At 34.7% G+C, this 14,093-nt stretch overlaps 1 protein-coding gene across 10 annotated transcripts in view; it reads left to right on the forward strand.

The window, feature by feature from the left end:
• LOC148597692 (uncharacterized) overlaps positions 1–14,093 on the forward strand; it is a 50,309-nt gene that overhangs the window by 12,711 nt on the left and 23,505 nt on the right. For all 10 annotated transcript variants that reach the window (XM_088562280.1, XM_088562278.1, XM_088562284.1 and 7 more), the window contains exons 3-5: positions 6,737–6,776; positions 8,298–8,390; positions 9,938–10,243. In XM_088562280.1, the coding sequence (XP_088418406.1) occupies positions 6,737–6,776; positions 8,298–8,390; positions 9,938–10,243 (439 nt within the window). The remainder of the gene's footprint in view (positions 1–6,736; positions 6,777–8,297; positions 8,391–9,937; positions 10,244–14,093) is intronic.

Raw genomic sequence — 14,093 nt, forward strand, 5'->3', positions numbered from 1 at the left:
ATAGAGCTGATGTGGGGGATTTTGATCTGTGGAAAAATCTGGCAACCGTTGCTAAAAATAGAACATAGGGGGCAAACAGTAGTTCATATATATCTCCAAAACTGTTATGTTTAGCAAAATTGATGAGATACATGTAAAAGTGTTTAACATGGCAGGATCTATCTATGGTCAATTTTTTTTTTAATCTGTTACGCCATGTTGGAGTTGCTTCCTTTTTATGACGTTTTTTTGCTATTTTTAAAAAATCTTTTCCTCTGACATTACTTGACTAATTGGAACCAAACTTGGTATGAATGTTCTTTGGTGTATCCTGCATTGAACTGATGGGATTTTTTATTTGTAGCAAAGATGGCTACTGTTGCTTAAAATAGAACATAAGGGTCAAACAGTAGTTTTTCGCATATATCTCCATAAACTTTTGGTAAAGCTAAATTTTGAAGGGGAAAAGGTGGTCAAATTTTCGTTGTACTCTGCTGCACCATTTTGAAGTTATTGTTCTTTTTTGACATTTTGCTATGTTTAATGTTATTTCTTTCAAAATGCTTCTCCTTGACACAACTTGATCAATTGGAACCAAACTTAATATGAATGTTTCTTTGGGTGTCCTGCATGGAATAGTTATGGTGATTTTTGATTTGTTGAAAAACATGGCTGATGTTACTAAAGATCGAACATGAGCGTTAGATAGAAGTTTTTTGCATATATTTCCAAAACCGTTAAGTTTAGCAAAATTCTAACATGGGGCTAAAGTGCTCAGAATCACGAAATTTCTCTGTAGTCAAATTTTTATGTAAATTTGTTAAGTTATAATGGAGTTATTGCCCTTTTCAACGTTTTTTGGCTATTTTGTAATGTTATTACATTAAAAAAGATACTCCCCTGATAATACTTGACCAATTAAAATAAAACTTGGCATGAATGTTTCTTGCGATACTCTGCATAGAACTGAAGTATGGATTTTTTATCTTTCCAAATATATGCCCAATTAACATGAGGTTAATGTAAAGTGATCTTCTCAAATGTCTTTACAACTTTTGATTCAGCTGAATTGTAACAGGAATAATGTACGTATGCTTGTGTAGATTGTCTAGACAGACCTTTGCCAATGAAATAAATTAAGACATTGGACATGTTAGTATTAACTTTCAATGTTTATTTCTTTGAAACGCCTAGTTCCTGGTAGCGATCTATATATATATATATATATATATATATAAAACGTCTCAGAATGTAACGACTCTATTCTGCTCCATCGGATCAAATTGATACAGGGAAGATAACGTAAACTTATAGAAAGGTCTGAAAAATTCCCAACGATGTTAGAAATGTCAAATTTGCGATGCAAATTTTTGGTCGTTTCCTCCGCAGGACTCGAACTCGTACCGCTGTGACATCTATGGCAACACCGCCTGCACTTGATCTTGATAGACTGGTTTCTTTGCTCAATCCAATGGCTTTGGCAAAAATCATCATGCTTTCGTCTCTGGAGTGTAGAATCAATTGCTTAATATTAATTCTGCTACAGGACACATCCCTGCAGAAACGAGTAAGACCAAGCCCATTGTGAGCTCTATCTGTGTATACGTAGAACACATGGTCAGAGATTCCTAGACGCAGATGGAGCCATTCCGTTACATGCTTTCTAACCGTCCTATTGAGTTTGAGTAATGTGCAGTCTGGGTAATCCATTTGCGATTGTATACTATTGGAGTATCACAAGCTTTTGCCTCAACTTAAGGAGACGGTTCCCTATTTTTTCACACTATTGTGCAAGTTTGCAAATCTTGCTTGTGCGTGCCTTTCCAAGCTGTGACTGTTACACCTAGGTATTTTGACCACGAAGCTACTCTTAGGACCAGGCAAGATGTCATAGCAAGCTGACTTATTTTCATTGAGTTTCATGCATGTCGCCTCACAGAATACCTGGACAATATTGAGGTTTTTCTGCATTTTGTCAGGGCTCTCCGTTAGGAGGGCGTTGTTATCAGTGTAACATAGAGTTTCATGTTGGAGTTCGGTACCGTCCTCTCAGTGGTAACCATTTTCCTAATGACTGATTGCCTCTAATAGGATCCATTTCTTGATTGAATAGCAGGGGTGACAAGAGATCACCTTGCTTGAACCCTCGTGTCATTGGGATGGGTTCAGTGTTGCCTCTATTACCTGTGAAGTTGGTCTTGGCATTAAAATAGAGGTCCAGCACCTAGACCTGCTACTAAATGTTTATGGAACAAGTATCAAAAGCCTTTGCCAAGTTTAGTAATGCTACACTGAGGGGTTTGTGTGAACTTTTTGCATGAATTATGGCCCGTTGCAACAAGAAACTGTTCTCACTGTAACTTGGTGCAGGGATGGAACCACATTGAAGCGCATTTTGTGGAATTGCACCGTCTCCCTTTTTTGCCGAATGTTAGGGTAGACGAAGCAGTACAATAGATATGGTAAGCAAACGTAGACCACTGTGGCAGGAGTATGCTTCAGTTTTCCTTTATCCGCTGTGGTACTGCCTGCTGTTCAAGCCAAACTTTGAAGAGGTTTGATGCCAATGCTGTGCCACCAGGGCCAGCAGTGGAATCCTTTTCAGCTCCAGCTATTGCTTTTTGACTTCCTATGCCGAAATAGGCGACACTAGGCAGATGTTATTAGCCTGCTTTTGTATGGCGTATGCGGAACGGTCGACCTGTGATTCGCCATCAAACGTACCCAAGTAGGTGGAATGTACCTTTTCCGGTTCGATATCAGATTTTGTCGCTTTGACTTTCTGGTCGAGGATTTCAATCGTTTACTGCTTTCTCTTATTATAAAAGAATTGTTGCACCCGTCTGAATTCAGTTGGTTTGGCCTTCCTGCAACTTTAAGTCGCTTTTTCCCCAGAGGGGTCCCCTTTCCATGGCCCTTTCTCCTTTGCCGGCTTAGTGCAACACTGTTGGATCAGGGCAATTAGTTCAGCATGGGATTTACTCATATTCGTCGAAATGTAGTGTTCCTAGCAGCTCAGCGCTCATCTTTACCACTTCATTCTCATCCTGTCTCTGTACTGAGACCTTAAGCGTTTGTAGGAGTTCACTGTTATCGACTACATGTACTTAAACATTTGGAGATTTGTGGCGTTTGGCCCAGCTGGTTTAGCACTTTTAGAGCCTTTTCTCGTTATATCGCTCCTTTTGGAGACTGTTTTTGGGTCTTTGTCTTGAGCATCTTGTCTAATTTGATGTTGATGTGCTTTTCGCATTGGAACCGCACACATAGTTCCATTAGGAGGTCCACTTCCTCTTCTGTCCACTTTTTCCCCTATGGAGGAGTAATCAAGGAAACCAAGATTATAGCGGTAATCAAAAGAATGTAATCCAGGGACAAAGACCAGACATGGAAAACAGACATACACAACAAAGAACATAAAGTAACTAAAATCATACATACAAAGTAACAAAAGTAAATGAGCAACTCGGACTCCACTAAAAACTGGGAGCATGGACCAGGTGCACCGGTAGGGTAAGCGTCCTCTGCTTTTCTAGAAACACCCGTCGAGTTGCTCATAAAAAGTCAAGTCCGGGGTAGACAAACGAGGAAAGGAAAACTATGACCCGTTGAATAAATCAGTTTTCATGGTGCTGATGGATACGCCATAACGATCCACGAGTTCATGATGACGACCATAAAACTTCTGTAGTGATGACTTCAATCTTGTAGCAACATAACCTTGTTCCAGAAGCCTAACTGTTAGAGTTCTAGTGCGATACAAAAAGTCTGCGTAGTTTCGGCAAGCTCTGGCATAACGTATGAGTTGTGATATGAACACTCCATACGCAGGAACCGAAGGAATGTTGCCACAGATGAAAGGAAAGTTGACAATTCTGAATGAAAAGTCATCACATTTGTCGTAAAGTTTGGTCAATAGTTTTCCTTTACCATCGATTCCTAAGTGTAGGTCAAGATATGACCGTTTGTTGAAAAACACGTCCACCACACTGGACAAATATGTTGTCGATTAAAAATTCCAGCACTTTGTAAACATCTTCCTCTGTATATTTGGAAGATGATTTGGAATTATTTCTTACAAAGTATGAGGAATCTCTACCAAGAACTATATATTTGTATCTAGGAGTACCATCTTTTTTGTAAAAACAACGATGTATAATGTTTTTAAGTCGTGATTTTAACTGAATATGGGGAATAGAAGTATACAGTGTTGAAAAATCATAGGTTTTAATGCTATTATATTCAGATAATAGTCTTGAACTGATTGTCTCCAAAAGATCTTTTGAATTTTTCAGGATCCACATTGAATTAATACCACTACGGGAGTAACAAGTGTTGTGGTAGGACTGTAGACCCTCTTTGACAGTTGTGAGTATAGAAGTTAAAAGTTTTGAAAGAGGTTTGGTGGTACATTTTGCAGATCCAGCTATGAAACGTTGTTTGTATGGATTCTTGTGAAGTTTAGGAATCCAGTACATAGACAGTAAATCACAATCATCGTCCTTGGTAGAGAGACCAAAAGAGGATAGCACAGATTTATGGTTTTCCACAATCTCTTCTTTGGAGAAAATGGTAGCAGTGTAGGTCTTATCACTGCTATTATTTTCTACGTCTACCTCTGATAATAAACATTGGATATAAAACGTTTTGCAGACAAAAACAATGTTGTTTTGGGCTTTGTCTGCTGGTACGACAACATGTTTGTCATGTATAGTAGACAATGTTTTTGCTACATCGGGGTCTTTGAAAACTGATGTAGCCTTGGTACTCATTGAGGGTTAGTGGTTGAGGCAGCCCCTGCTTTAGCGATGCTCTCTTCGAGCCTTTTTGCCTGTTTCTTCTCCGTATCCGCTTGTACTGCAGATGTTCTTTTCTGATTCCTCAGGTTGAGATGGCAATGTCTTTCATGCTATCCAAAGCTTTTAGAGTTTTTTAAAGCTCAAGCTGGAATCGGAGCTTTTGACCCTACCATGAAAAAACACAGGTTTTACCAGTGACAAAGATTCTACTGACTTTCTTTGGAATGACGCCAAACATTATCTGTTCTGTCGACTGGAGTTGCCAATCATGCAGTGTAATCTGGCCTCTCTGTCACATTTGCGCTTAGCCTCTGCCGTCAGCGCAGTTGGTCTCTCTTTGTATTTACAGGGCTAGCTGTGATTGTTTTTCGCTCATAGTGTGCATTATGTTCGATTTTGACTCTCAATTTTGATTCTAATTTACTACTTGACATGGTATAAGCGGTCAGTTGTTAAGTTAGCCTTTTTCCTGGGAGTGGGCTACTAACCCGATTCTCCAGTGCAATCAAGTTTGTTAGCTAGTTAGATGGCGGATTGAGTGACTAAGAGAGTCATAGTTACCCCTGCTGTTTAACTGTCTGACACTTTGACAATTAGAGCACTGGGCTGAAATCACATTGTGTCAACACAAGTTGATGGCCATATCAAAGCTTTATTTTAATTAGATGCTTTGTACTGATCAAATGATTCTTGTGACAATAGAACAGTAGAAACCAGCATAGAAAGATATAGACTTTTTCCCCAGGTGAGCAATTTAGGCTCTTTAGAGCTATTAGAACCTTACTGCAATATAATCTTATCTAAAGTGGGAAAACAACCAGTACTCTCTTTAAAAAAAGTTAGCCAATGTGTATTCTCGCTTTTTAATACCCAAAACTGATCAAAACTGTGTGATTTTCATATATCAATTATTTGTTTGGTTCATCAAATAAACCATTTCCAAATATTCAATATACATTGTATGTAAGATTATTTCAATATATAAAAGTGATTGAAAATATTCCTGACATCTATGAGCCTTTAATTTCACAGTTGCTACCACATTTATCCAATGAAATGCGAGATCGTAAGCTACATCAGTATAGGTTGCCATGGTTAACTATCATGTATGTCACATGATGTCAAAGCGAACTCAATACAGCGTTGGAAATATTATAATAAAACTTTAGTATTTATTATCATTTTGATTACTTTTGTTGAGGAATTGCATTTAGACGATGTGCATAAATGACAAATGTTTTCCTGTAATAAAAATCTTTGAAAAAAACATGAACATAAACATCATTTAGATAAAATTATTCTCTGTTTGTTGTTGTTTTCCCATAAAAGAACTGTGAACTAAGTGATTTATACATACTGGTATAACAAAAACTTGACGGAAACCCATATTAAATTGACCTTTTTTTTTTGAATGAAGATATAAGTGAAAGTTGTGTAATAGATATCCAAAACTTACATGTTACTGTTGTACAAATCTGTTTTGAGAAGTATGAGAAACTTTTCTGCTAAAATGGTGCACCGTATCAAATCAAGTTGATACACAACATTTTTCACGCTTTTAGGACAAAGCAAGTTTGATAGATTATAAGATAGTATAAAATGTCATCTACATTATACACCTTCCCAATTTCATCTTCTCAATTTTCAGTCGCTTGTTGCATTTACAACTTCACATCAGTTATATCTTTAATTTGGCTACATTTACCTTGTACAAGAACAACTTGCACAAAACAAAATTCTAAATCACAATAGGATATATATAAAATTAACAGTGATGATGCATTTACCTCTTTGAAAAGAAACAAGATTTAGAATACAGGAATATTATAAGTGGAAGATTATTGTAACTTGTCAGTTTTATCTGCAACTAAAATGTTATCTGTGCAGTCATATGCCATATGTTGTAATTTATTAATTAATTAATGATAATTTCATTTCTAACATTTTTTTTTCTTTAGAACATTGTAACCAACCTGGAAGGATGTGGAATCCAAATAGGTATTGATATTGGAGAAGAACCCCATTTTGACTTCAATCAACATACTGTATCAACATACTGTATCAACATACTGTAATCAATGGAACCAAGATTCTAGCGCAAATTAAAACTCATTGATATAAGCACCAACTTCTCTTAATTGATGCAGCACAATAAATAAAATGAATCAGTTAAAAAAAAATAAAACTGACCAAACTTGATGCTATGTGGTCTGACAGTTGTCATTATGTTCATAATTTTAGAACATCACTCATATGCTTTACTTTCAATACACGTTATACTATTAATATTCCAGTCTAAATAGTTTACACATTTTTGAATGATGTAATTTTATGTTCATGAAAGAGTAATCAAGGGAACCAAGTATCTAGTGGAAATCAAAAGAAAGTAATTCAGGGACAAAGACTAGACATGGAAAATAGACACACACAAAAATGAACATAATATATCCAAAATAAAATGTACAAAATAACAAAACTACATAAGCAACTCAGACTCCATGGAGGATACGACATCATTCTGGTCCAATTTGTCCGCATTATACTAAATTATCCTAAAACAATGTACATGTATAAGGGAAAAAGTTACTCCGACGATTCACAGGAAAAAGTTTTTTTTTTAAGAAAGGTATCTCAGTACCTAATGATACATGTAAGTCGCAGTATTATTGCATTGCATTTCAAAGATTAAATTGAACAGGACTTCTGTTTGTTTTAATTCATCATTCCTATTTGTATTTTATATAAATATATATAAGAAATAAAAATCACATTCTAAATAGTGCTCAGAACCCTAGCTGGGGGCTAGGGTGCTTTGTCCGCAGAGCAACTGGGTTGTGTCCCCCTGGTGGTGGAATGGTGTACCCCTGGCGTGTTACATGCTAGGGTTGTTAGGCTATAATACGTGAAACCTGACCGCAAACCATAGTGGTGCACCATGTTGGGAACGATGCTACGTTACTTGCACGTTAAAGAACCCTACTGTGGTATTCTCCGGGAGTAGGAACCATAGGGCTCCGCCACAGGAGGCTAAATTGCCCGACCTTACCCACCTCCCCCTATTTCCAGTGGCAATCAAAATTTATCGACCCCATTGTCCTTGTGTCCCATCCCATTTTTCATTTCATCATCATTTCATGTTCATTTTATCATCGATTTCATGTTCATCGTCTGAATATAGCTGAAATATTGCTGCTCGGACGTTAAACCCCAACAAACAAACAAATAAAGTACTTACTATTTCTGGTCAAACTTTCATTATAAGCGTCAATTTATTTTTATGTAATATAGATTGAAATTTCATATCTTTATCATGGCTATTTCTTCAAAATTAAACATTTCATTTACTTTCGTATTAGTCATTTAAGAACAAATCATAGAATACCAGCATATGCATGTACATGAAAACAGAATTATACCCATGTAAAGTCACAGATTAATTCAAATCCAATGATACACATTTTGACATTATTATGTGTATACAAATATTTAAAAAAAATATGATTTCTTTCTTTTTTAAAGACGAAATAAACTTCAAAATTACGAAAAAAGAAGTGAAGGAGGAGGATTTGGAGCCTCTTGGTGCTGTTGGCGGAATGGACTCAAATATGGGAGGTAAATATGAAATAGGCAAATGAGGTCAATAAAAGACTTGATTAAATATAAATGAACATTAATGCTTGTACATGTATGTATAAGAGAAAATTACCTTTGGTACACCTTTTAGACTTAAATAATTAGGATTAAGGTACGTTTTGTCAACATTGTTGATATTTGTATGATCCCGGTATACATTCATTGCATAATAAAAATGACTTTTTATCAAAGAAATACATCCCTGAGTCCTTAGCGAGACCAGATGGTATTGTTTTTTTATACCACCGCAAACAAAGTTTGGGGGTATTTTGGTTTCACCCTGTCTGTTTGTCTGTCCGCATTATTTTCTAAGCAGCTTGCAGCATTGTTATGAAACTTTGTGGGATGTAATATAACCACATATGTGCATACTACTGTAGATATATTGTAGAAAAAAAACAGGATTGTAATGAAACTCTGTTTGAGTGTTAGATTACCATATTGCGATGTGCATATTGTCAGGAGTTAATGTTTGAGGTAAACTTGCTTTCATATTCTGTCATTGTGTTGTCTGTTTTCCATGTCTAGTCTTTGTCCCTGAATTACCTTCTTTTGATTACCGCTATAACCTTGGTTCCCTTCATTACTCTTTGATTACCACTATAACCTTGATTCCCTTCATTACTCTTTGATTACCACTATAACCTTGGTTCCCTTGATTACACTTTGATTACCACTATAACATTGGTTCCCTTCATTACTCTTTGATTAATGCTATAACCTTGGTTCCCTTGATTAGTCTTTGATTAATGCTATAACCTTGGTTCCCTTCATTACTCTTTGATTAATGCTATAACCTTGGTTCCCTTGATTAGTCTTTGATTAATGCTATAACCTTGGTTCCCTTCATTACTCTTTGATTAATGCTATAACCTTGGTTCCCTTCATTACTCTTTGATTAATGCTATAACCTTGGTTCCCTTGATTACTCTTTCCACAACAACAAAAATAGTACCGACTTTGGCTTGGAGTTGGGTGTTTTAGAAATAGCTGCAAAGTTGTGTGTAAAAAGTGCTTAGTCTATCCACGTAAAAAAATTATGTCAAATATGAATCGTGTGTCCACATTGATCCCCAAATATACCAGGTTCAACAGGCTGCCAGTCTTAGTCCTGTTTTGGATAATGTCTAGTTTCAAACAGCCAAGCTAAACAAAACATGAATTATGAGTATTTAAAGATGAAATAGAAGGTAACAGGAATCAAACAAAGAAAAAGAAACATTATTTACAAAAAATTTAAACAAGAAATCAGGCATAGGCAATACAATTCTACCAAAAAAACATACACTCATACAACATAGAATGAATAACTCCACTGAACGCTAGGGGGCTTGATATGTTTTCATTGGTAGGAAAAGCTTCATCTGCTTAATAAACAAAACGTACTTGGTGGAAGTAGTGTCCATTTTTTTAAGAGCGGGACAACTTTGCATTTTTAGATTGTTTTTAAACATAGCAATGCAGTCTCCTATGAGTCGCATAATAGTATGTAAACAATATTATTTATTTATCTATGTTTCTTCTAGATGTAGGTCCTGGAAAATGTTATGTTGCATGGAAATTCAAAAATCTTTCCAACTGGAATGTAGAGTATGTAAAAGAGAAGTTAAATCTTCTTTCAAAAATAATTGACTTCAATATTGAGTTTATATATGAAGGATCAATTATTGTTGTAACCTCAACTACCCTAAAAATTCCTGACGATAGGAATGGTGTTTCTGATGAAATAATTGAAAAGTTTCTCAGAAAGTTTGTCGAGATAACCCAGCTTGATACCAGCATATATAATACAGTGGAAGTTGAAGTGATATTGTTGTCATCAAAAACAGCAGGTAAGTCCTATGATGAATATATTACTTATATTTAGTTACAATAAGAAATATACACGTAAATATAATTGAAAATATTGAACTTTTCTAAGTAATTTTGATAGTTATTTATAGTCCTGTTTCATATTCTCATGAGCTTTTATAACGACTTATATACACAAGATAAATAGATGCACAATATATTAATATTGGAACATATAACCATGCAGACATACATAATTTAAATCAGTGGCACAGTACAAAATAAGCTATAATCAATAAGCAAATTAAGTAAGACTAAGCATAAAAAAGGTACTACAAATCTGAAAACAGCACATGCATAAATATAAAAGCATAGAAAACAGAAAAAGCAGACTCCATATGATATTCATCGAAGATTTACAGTTAACAAATGAACAGGATGGACCTGTCCTTGTATTAATGAGAGTCTTGAGCTGGTTCAGATTAGATTGATTCCTCAGCTCATTTGGGAGACTCTTCCCAATCTTAATGGCTGAATACCTAATAGATTTAAGACCATACTTGGTAGTTTGTACTCTGGGTATGTCTACTGTGCTGGTGTACCTGTAGTTATAGGAATCATTTTCAATAGTTACAGGATCTTGTAAATATGAAGGATTGTCCTTATAACAGCTAGTTGAAATAGACCAGTTCTAATTTCAGTACAAATTTAGGAAGGCTACTGAATAGTTTCAATAGCTTTCTAGGTAGAAATTTGCCATACATTATACCAATGTGTCCTACTTATATTAAATACTTCAGAACATCTAAAGGGCAGATTTCTACCTAGAGAGTTATTTAAAGTACTCACTAGCCTACATTAATTGGTGTTGAAATTGGAACTAGCCTTTTTCAGTTAGCTGTAATGATTTTCATACGCTTCTTTTGTCGTTCTATAGCACCTTATTTTCAATGATCGTAACATTGATTTTTCTAATAAATTTTCACAAGATAAATGTTTGTTGATGTAAATAAAGCATTTAGCCCGCTTTTGATTTTTGTTTACTTTTGCTGTAATACCCTCTGAGCAGAAATGCCAAAAGTGTGTGGACAAAATCTAAAATTGACGTTATAAACGAGTATCAATAATAAATCTCAAATAGACATAACAGGAGGCATAATTTGTTAACTTACAGTTAAATCTAAATTAGGTAAAAGGCATACATTTATCAAGCTTCAAACACTTTAATCAACAAACTGAAAGTACTGAGTTTTAACTCAAGTAAACAAATGTATAAACAGATTTGATGTTTTTTGGATCAGTTTTCAAGTTACAGGGTCAAAAGGGCTACACCCCGAAAAATTTACAATTGCCATCAATGGGCATTTATTATTGCCCTTTTTGCCCTTTGTTTTTAGTTGTCACTTTTGGAAATCGTTCCCTCTGACACTACTGGACCATTAATACTCAAACTTGGCATGGATGTTCCTTAGGTTATTCTACATAGAACTGGTCTGGGGATTTTTGGTACACCAAAAATATAATCTGTTACTAAAAATATAACATATGCTTCAGAAAGCATTTTTTTGCATAGATTTCCAAATCCGTTAGGTTTAGCCAAATTCTGTTAAGGGGTAATGTGTTCAGCGTGTCATTACATTTTAATTTCTTTTCACTGCGATGGATTATTAATACAGTTAAATATGTCTAAATCAAACCCATTTTGGACTTCAAAAATTGATTCAGTTAAGGAAGTTGTTTGGTCGATAGAAAGGGACTTAAACAGGTTTTTTTTTTAAATTATTCAGGGTTCAGTTTAGACAATTTCCACTTGAACCATTACCTATAATTGATTTATCTTTAAATTTTCCTTTTTTGTTACTTTTCGAACTTATGATTCACACGTCAATATGTTCCTTTTGAAATTCTGCTTTATTTTTTTTCTTTGACAGAGTACACTTTTTATACACCTATAAGTGTTAAAGGGAACAAAATTAGGCAATGCCCCCAAAAGGTTACTTTCTTCAATTTTTTTGGCTAATTTTTGAACATTTTTATTATTGGATTCAGTATAAAATTCCTACCTTCAGTTTGTAATCTGATTTCAGACATTTCTTACTTTTTTTTAGTTACAGGTACATTTGTATTAGAGTTCAAAGTGGCCATGCCTCAGAATTGGACTTCTTTAATTTTTGGTCTGATTTTTAATATAATTTTATCTGAATTTCAAATTTTGTGTCCATAATGATTTGTACATATAAGTCCCCATGCCTGAGTGTGACAAAAGCTGCTTCTCTGTCCACACTTGTTCAGGGTTCGATCACTTATTGTGCCATGCTGCGCTCTTTGAAGGTCTTTATTATCTTTAAATTTAATATTGATGCTACAGTACATTCCTTTTATGTACAGATTCAGCAGCAGACTTAGATATCTTTACAAGTGTGTGGGGGTAGGGGTTCAAGCTGGGTTTCCGGCTATTATTTGCTTATTTTTGTCACTGGGTGTTATGCAATGGGCACAACAAATTTAGTAGCTTATGAGCCACTTTCAATGGAAATTGGTAATAATGTAAACACAACAAAACTCGTTAAATCCCGTTTGAAATAACATCTATGAAATCCAAATAGAATAGTTTTGCTGATCTGCTAAGTGGGGACATGTTTTGGGAATAGTAGCAAACCAGATTATGTAGGACAGCATTCTTTGGTTTTATGATTCAATGTACTAAATTCTAAATTTTTGCTGTGGCGGGGAACACACGTAGCAATGTTGTTGTCTTATAAGTTTAATACATGTATTGATGATACAAACTATCCTTTTTAATGTAGGAATTTACATGATATAGTGGAGGATTCAGAGATTTTTAAAAGGGTGTACTCTTTTTGCCACTGGGATTTATGCAATAGCCACAAAAAATTAAGTAGCTTGTGAAAAACTTTTAAATGCAAATTTAAAACAAAATAAACACAACAGAAATTTTTTTTCCCAATTAATAGTCACATGTATAAAATCGAAATAGCTGTGGTATTCTCCTGGAGTAGGAACCATAGGGTGCTAAATTGCCCGACCCTACCCACCACTCCCTATTTCCAGTGGCAATCAAAATTTGTCAACCCCATTATCCTTGTGGCCAATCCCATTTTTCATTTAATCATTTCATGTTCATTTTATCATCCACTTCATTTTCATCGCCTGAATATAGCTGAAATATTGCTGCTCGGACGTTAAACCCCAACAAACAAACAAAACAAACAATCCAAATAGTGTTGCCAACCAGCTAAGTGGTGACATGTCATTGACTTTGCTCAGTTTTTGTTCAAAACTCTCCCTAAAATATGCCACATTTATTGGGAAACATTGAAATATGTACTAGATGTATCTGGTCTTTATCACCTGATAACATTTTAAAATTATAGCACTAAAGCTTTGTTAAGTTCTGACAATGTAATGTTTTTTTAGAACAATTGAAACCATTTTGTTTTTACAAATTTGAAAACTTTTACTAGGAAACAGCCTTATTTTACAGTATAATAGCAAAGCATGTGTATTTGCTTTTTGAAAAGTAATTTCTGATTATAATATACATTAAGATGCCTCTTAAACCTACATTTTAGGATTGTATTAATTTTTTTTTTTTTTTTTTTGATTTTACATCATTAGAATTTGAAGTGGCTACTTTTAAACAACCCTTTTATTTATGATACAAATGTATGATTTCATATATAATTCCAGATAAGGATCATGCAAAATGTGATTCATTGTTGGAAAGTCTTTTTTGATATTTTGTTTCAAATGTTATAGTAAACAGAAAGAAATAGGTGACTTTTCATATAATCCTTGTTCGTACATTATCCAGATAGGTTGGAATAAATAATTATGCATAGAACCATAATGCAGCTAAATAACATCAAT

The sequence above is a fragment of the Perna viridis genome, chromosome 14 (genome assembly GCF_037379345.1).
Source record: "Perna viridis isolate PV_CMFRI_1.1 ecotype Kerala chromosome 14, ASM3737934v1, whole genome shotgun sequence".
Lineage (NCBI taxonomy): Eukaryota > Metazoa > Mollusca > Bivalvia > Mytilida > Mytilidae > Perna > Perna viridis.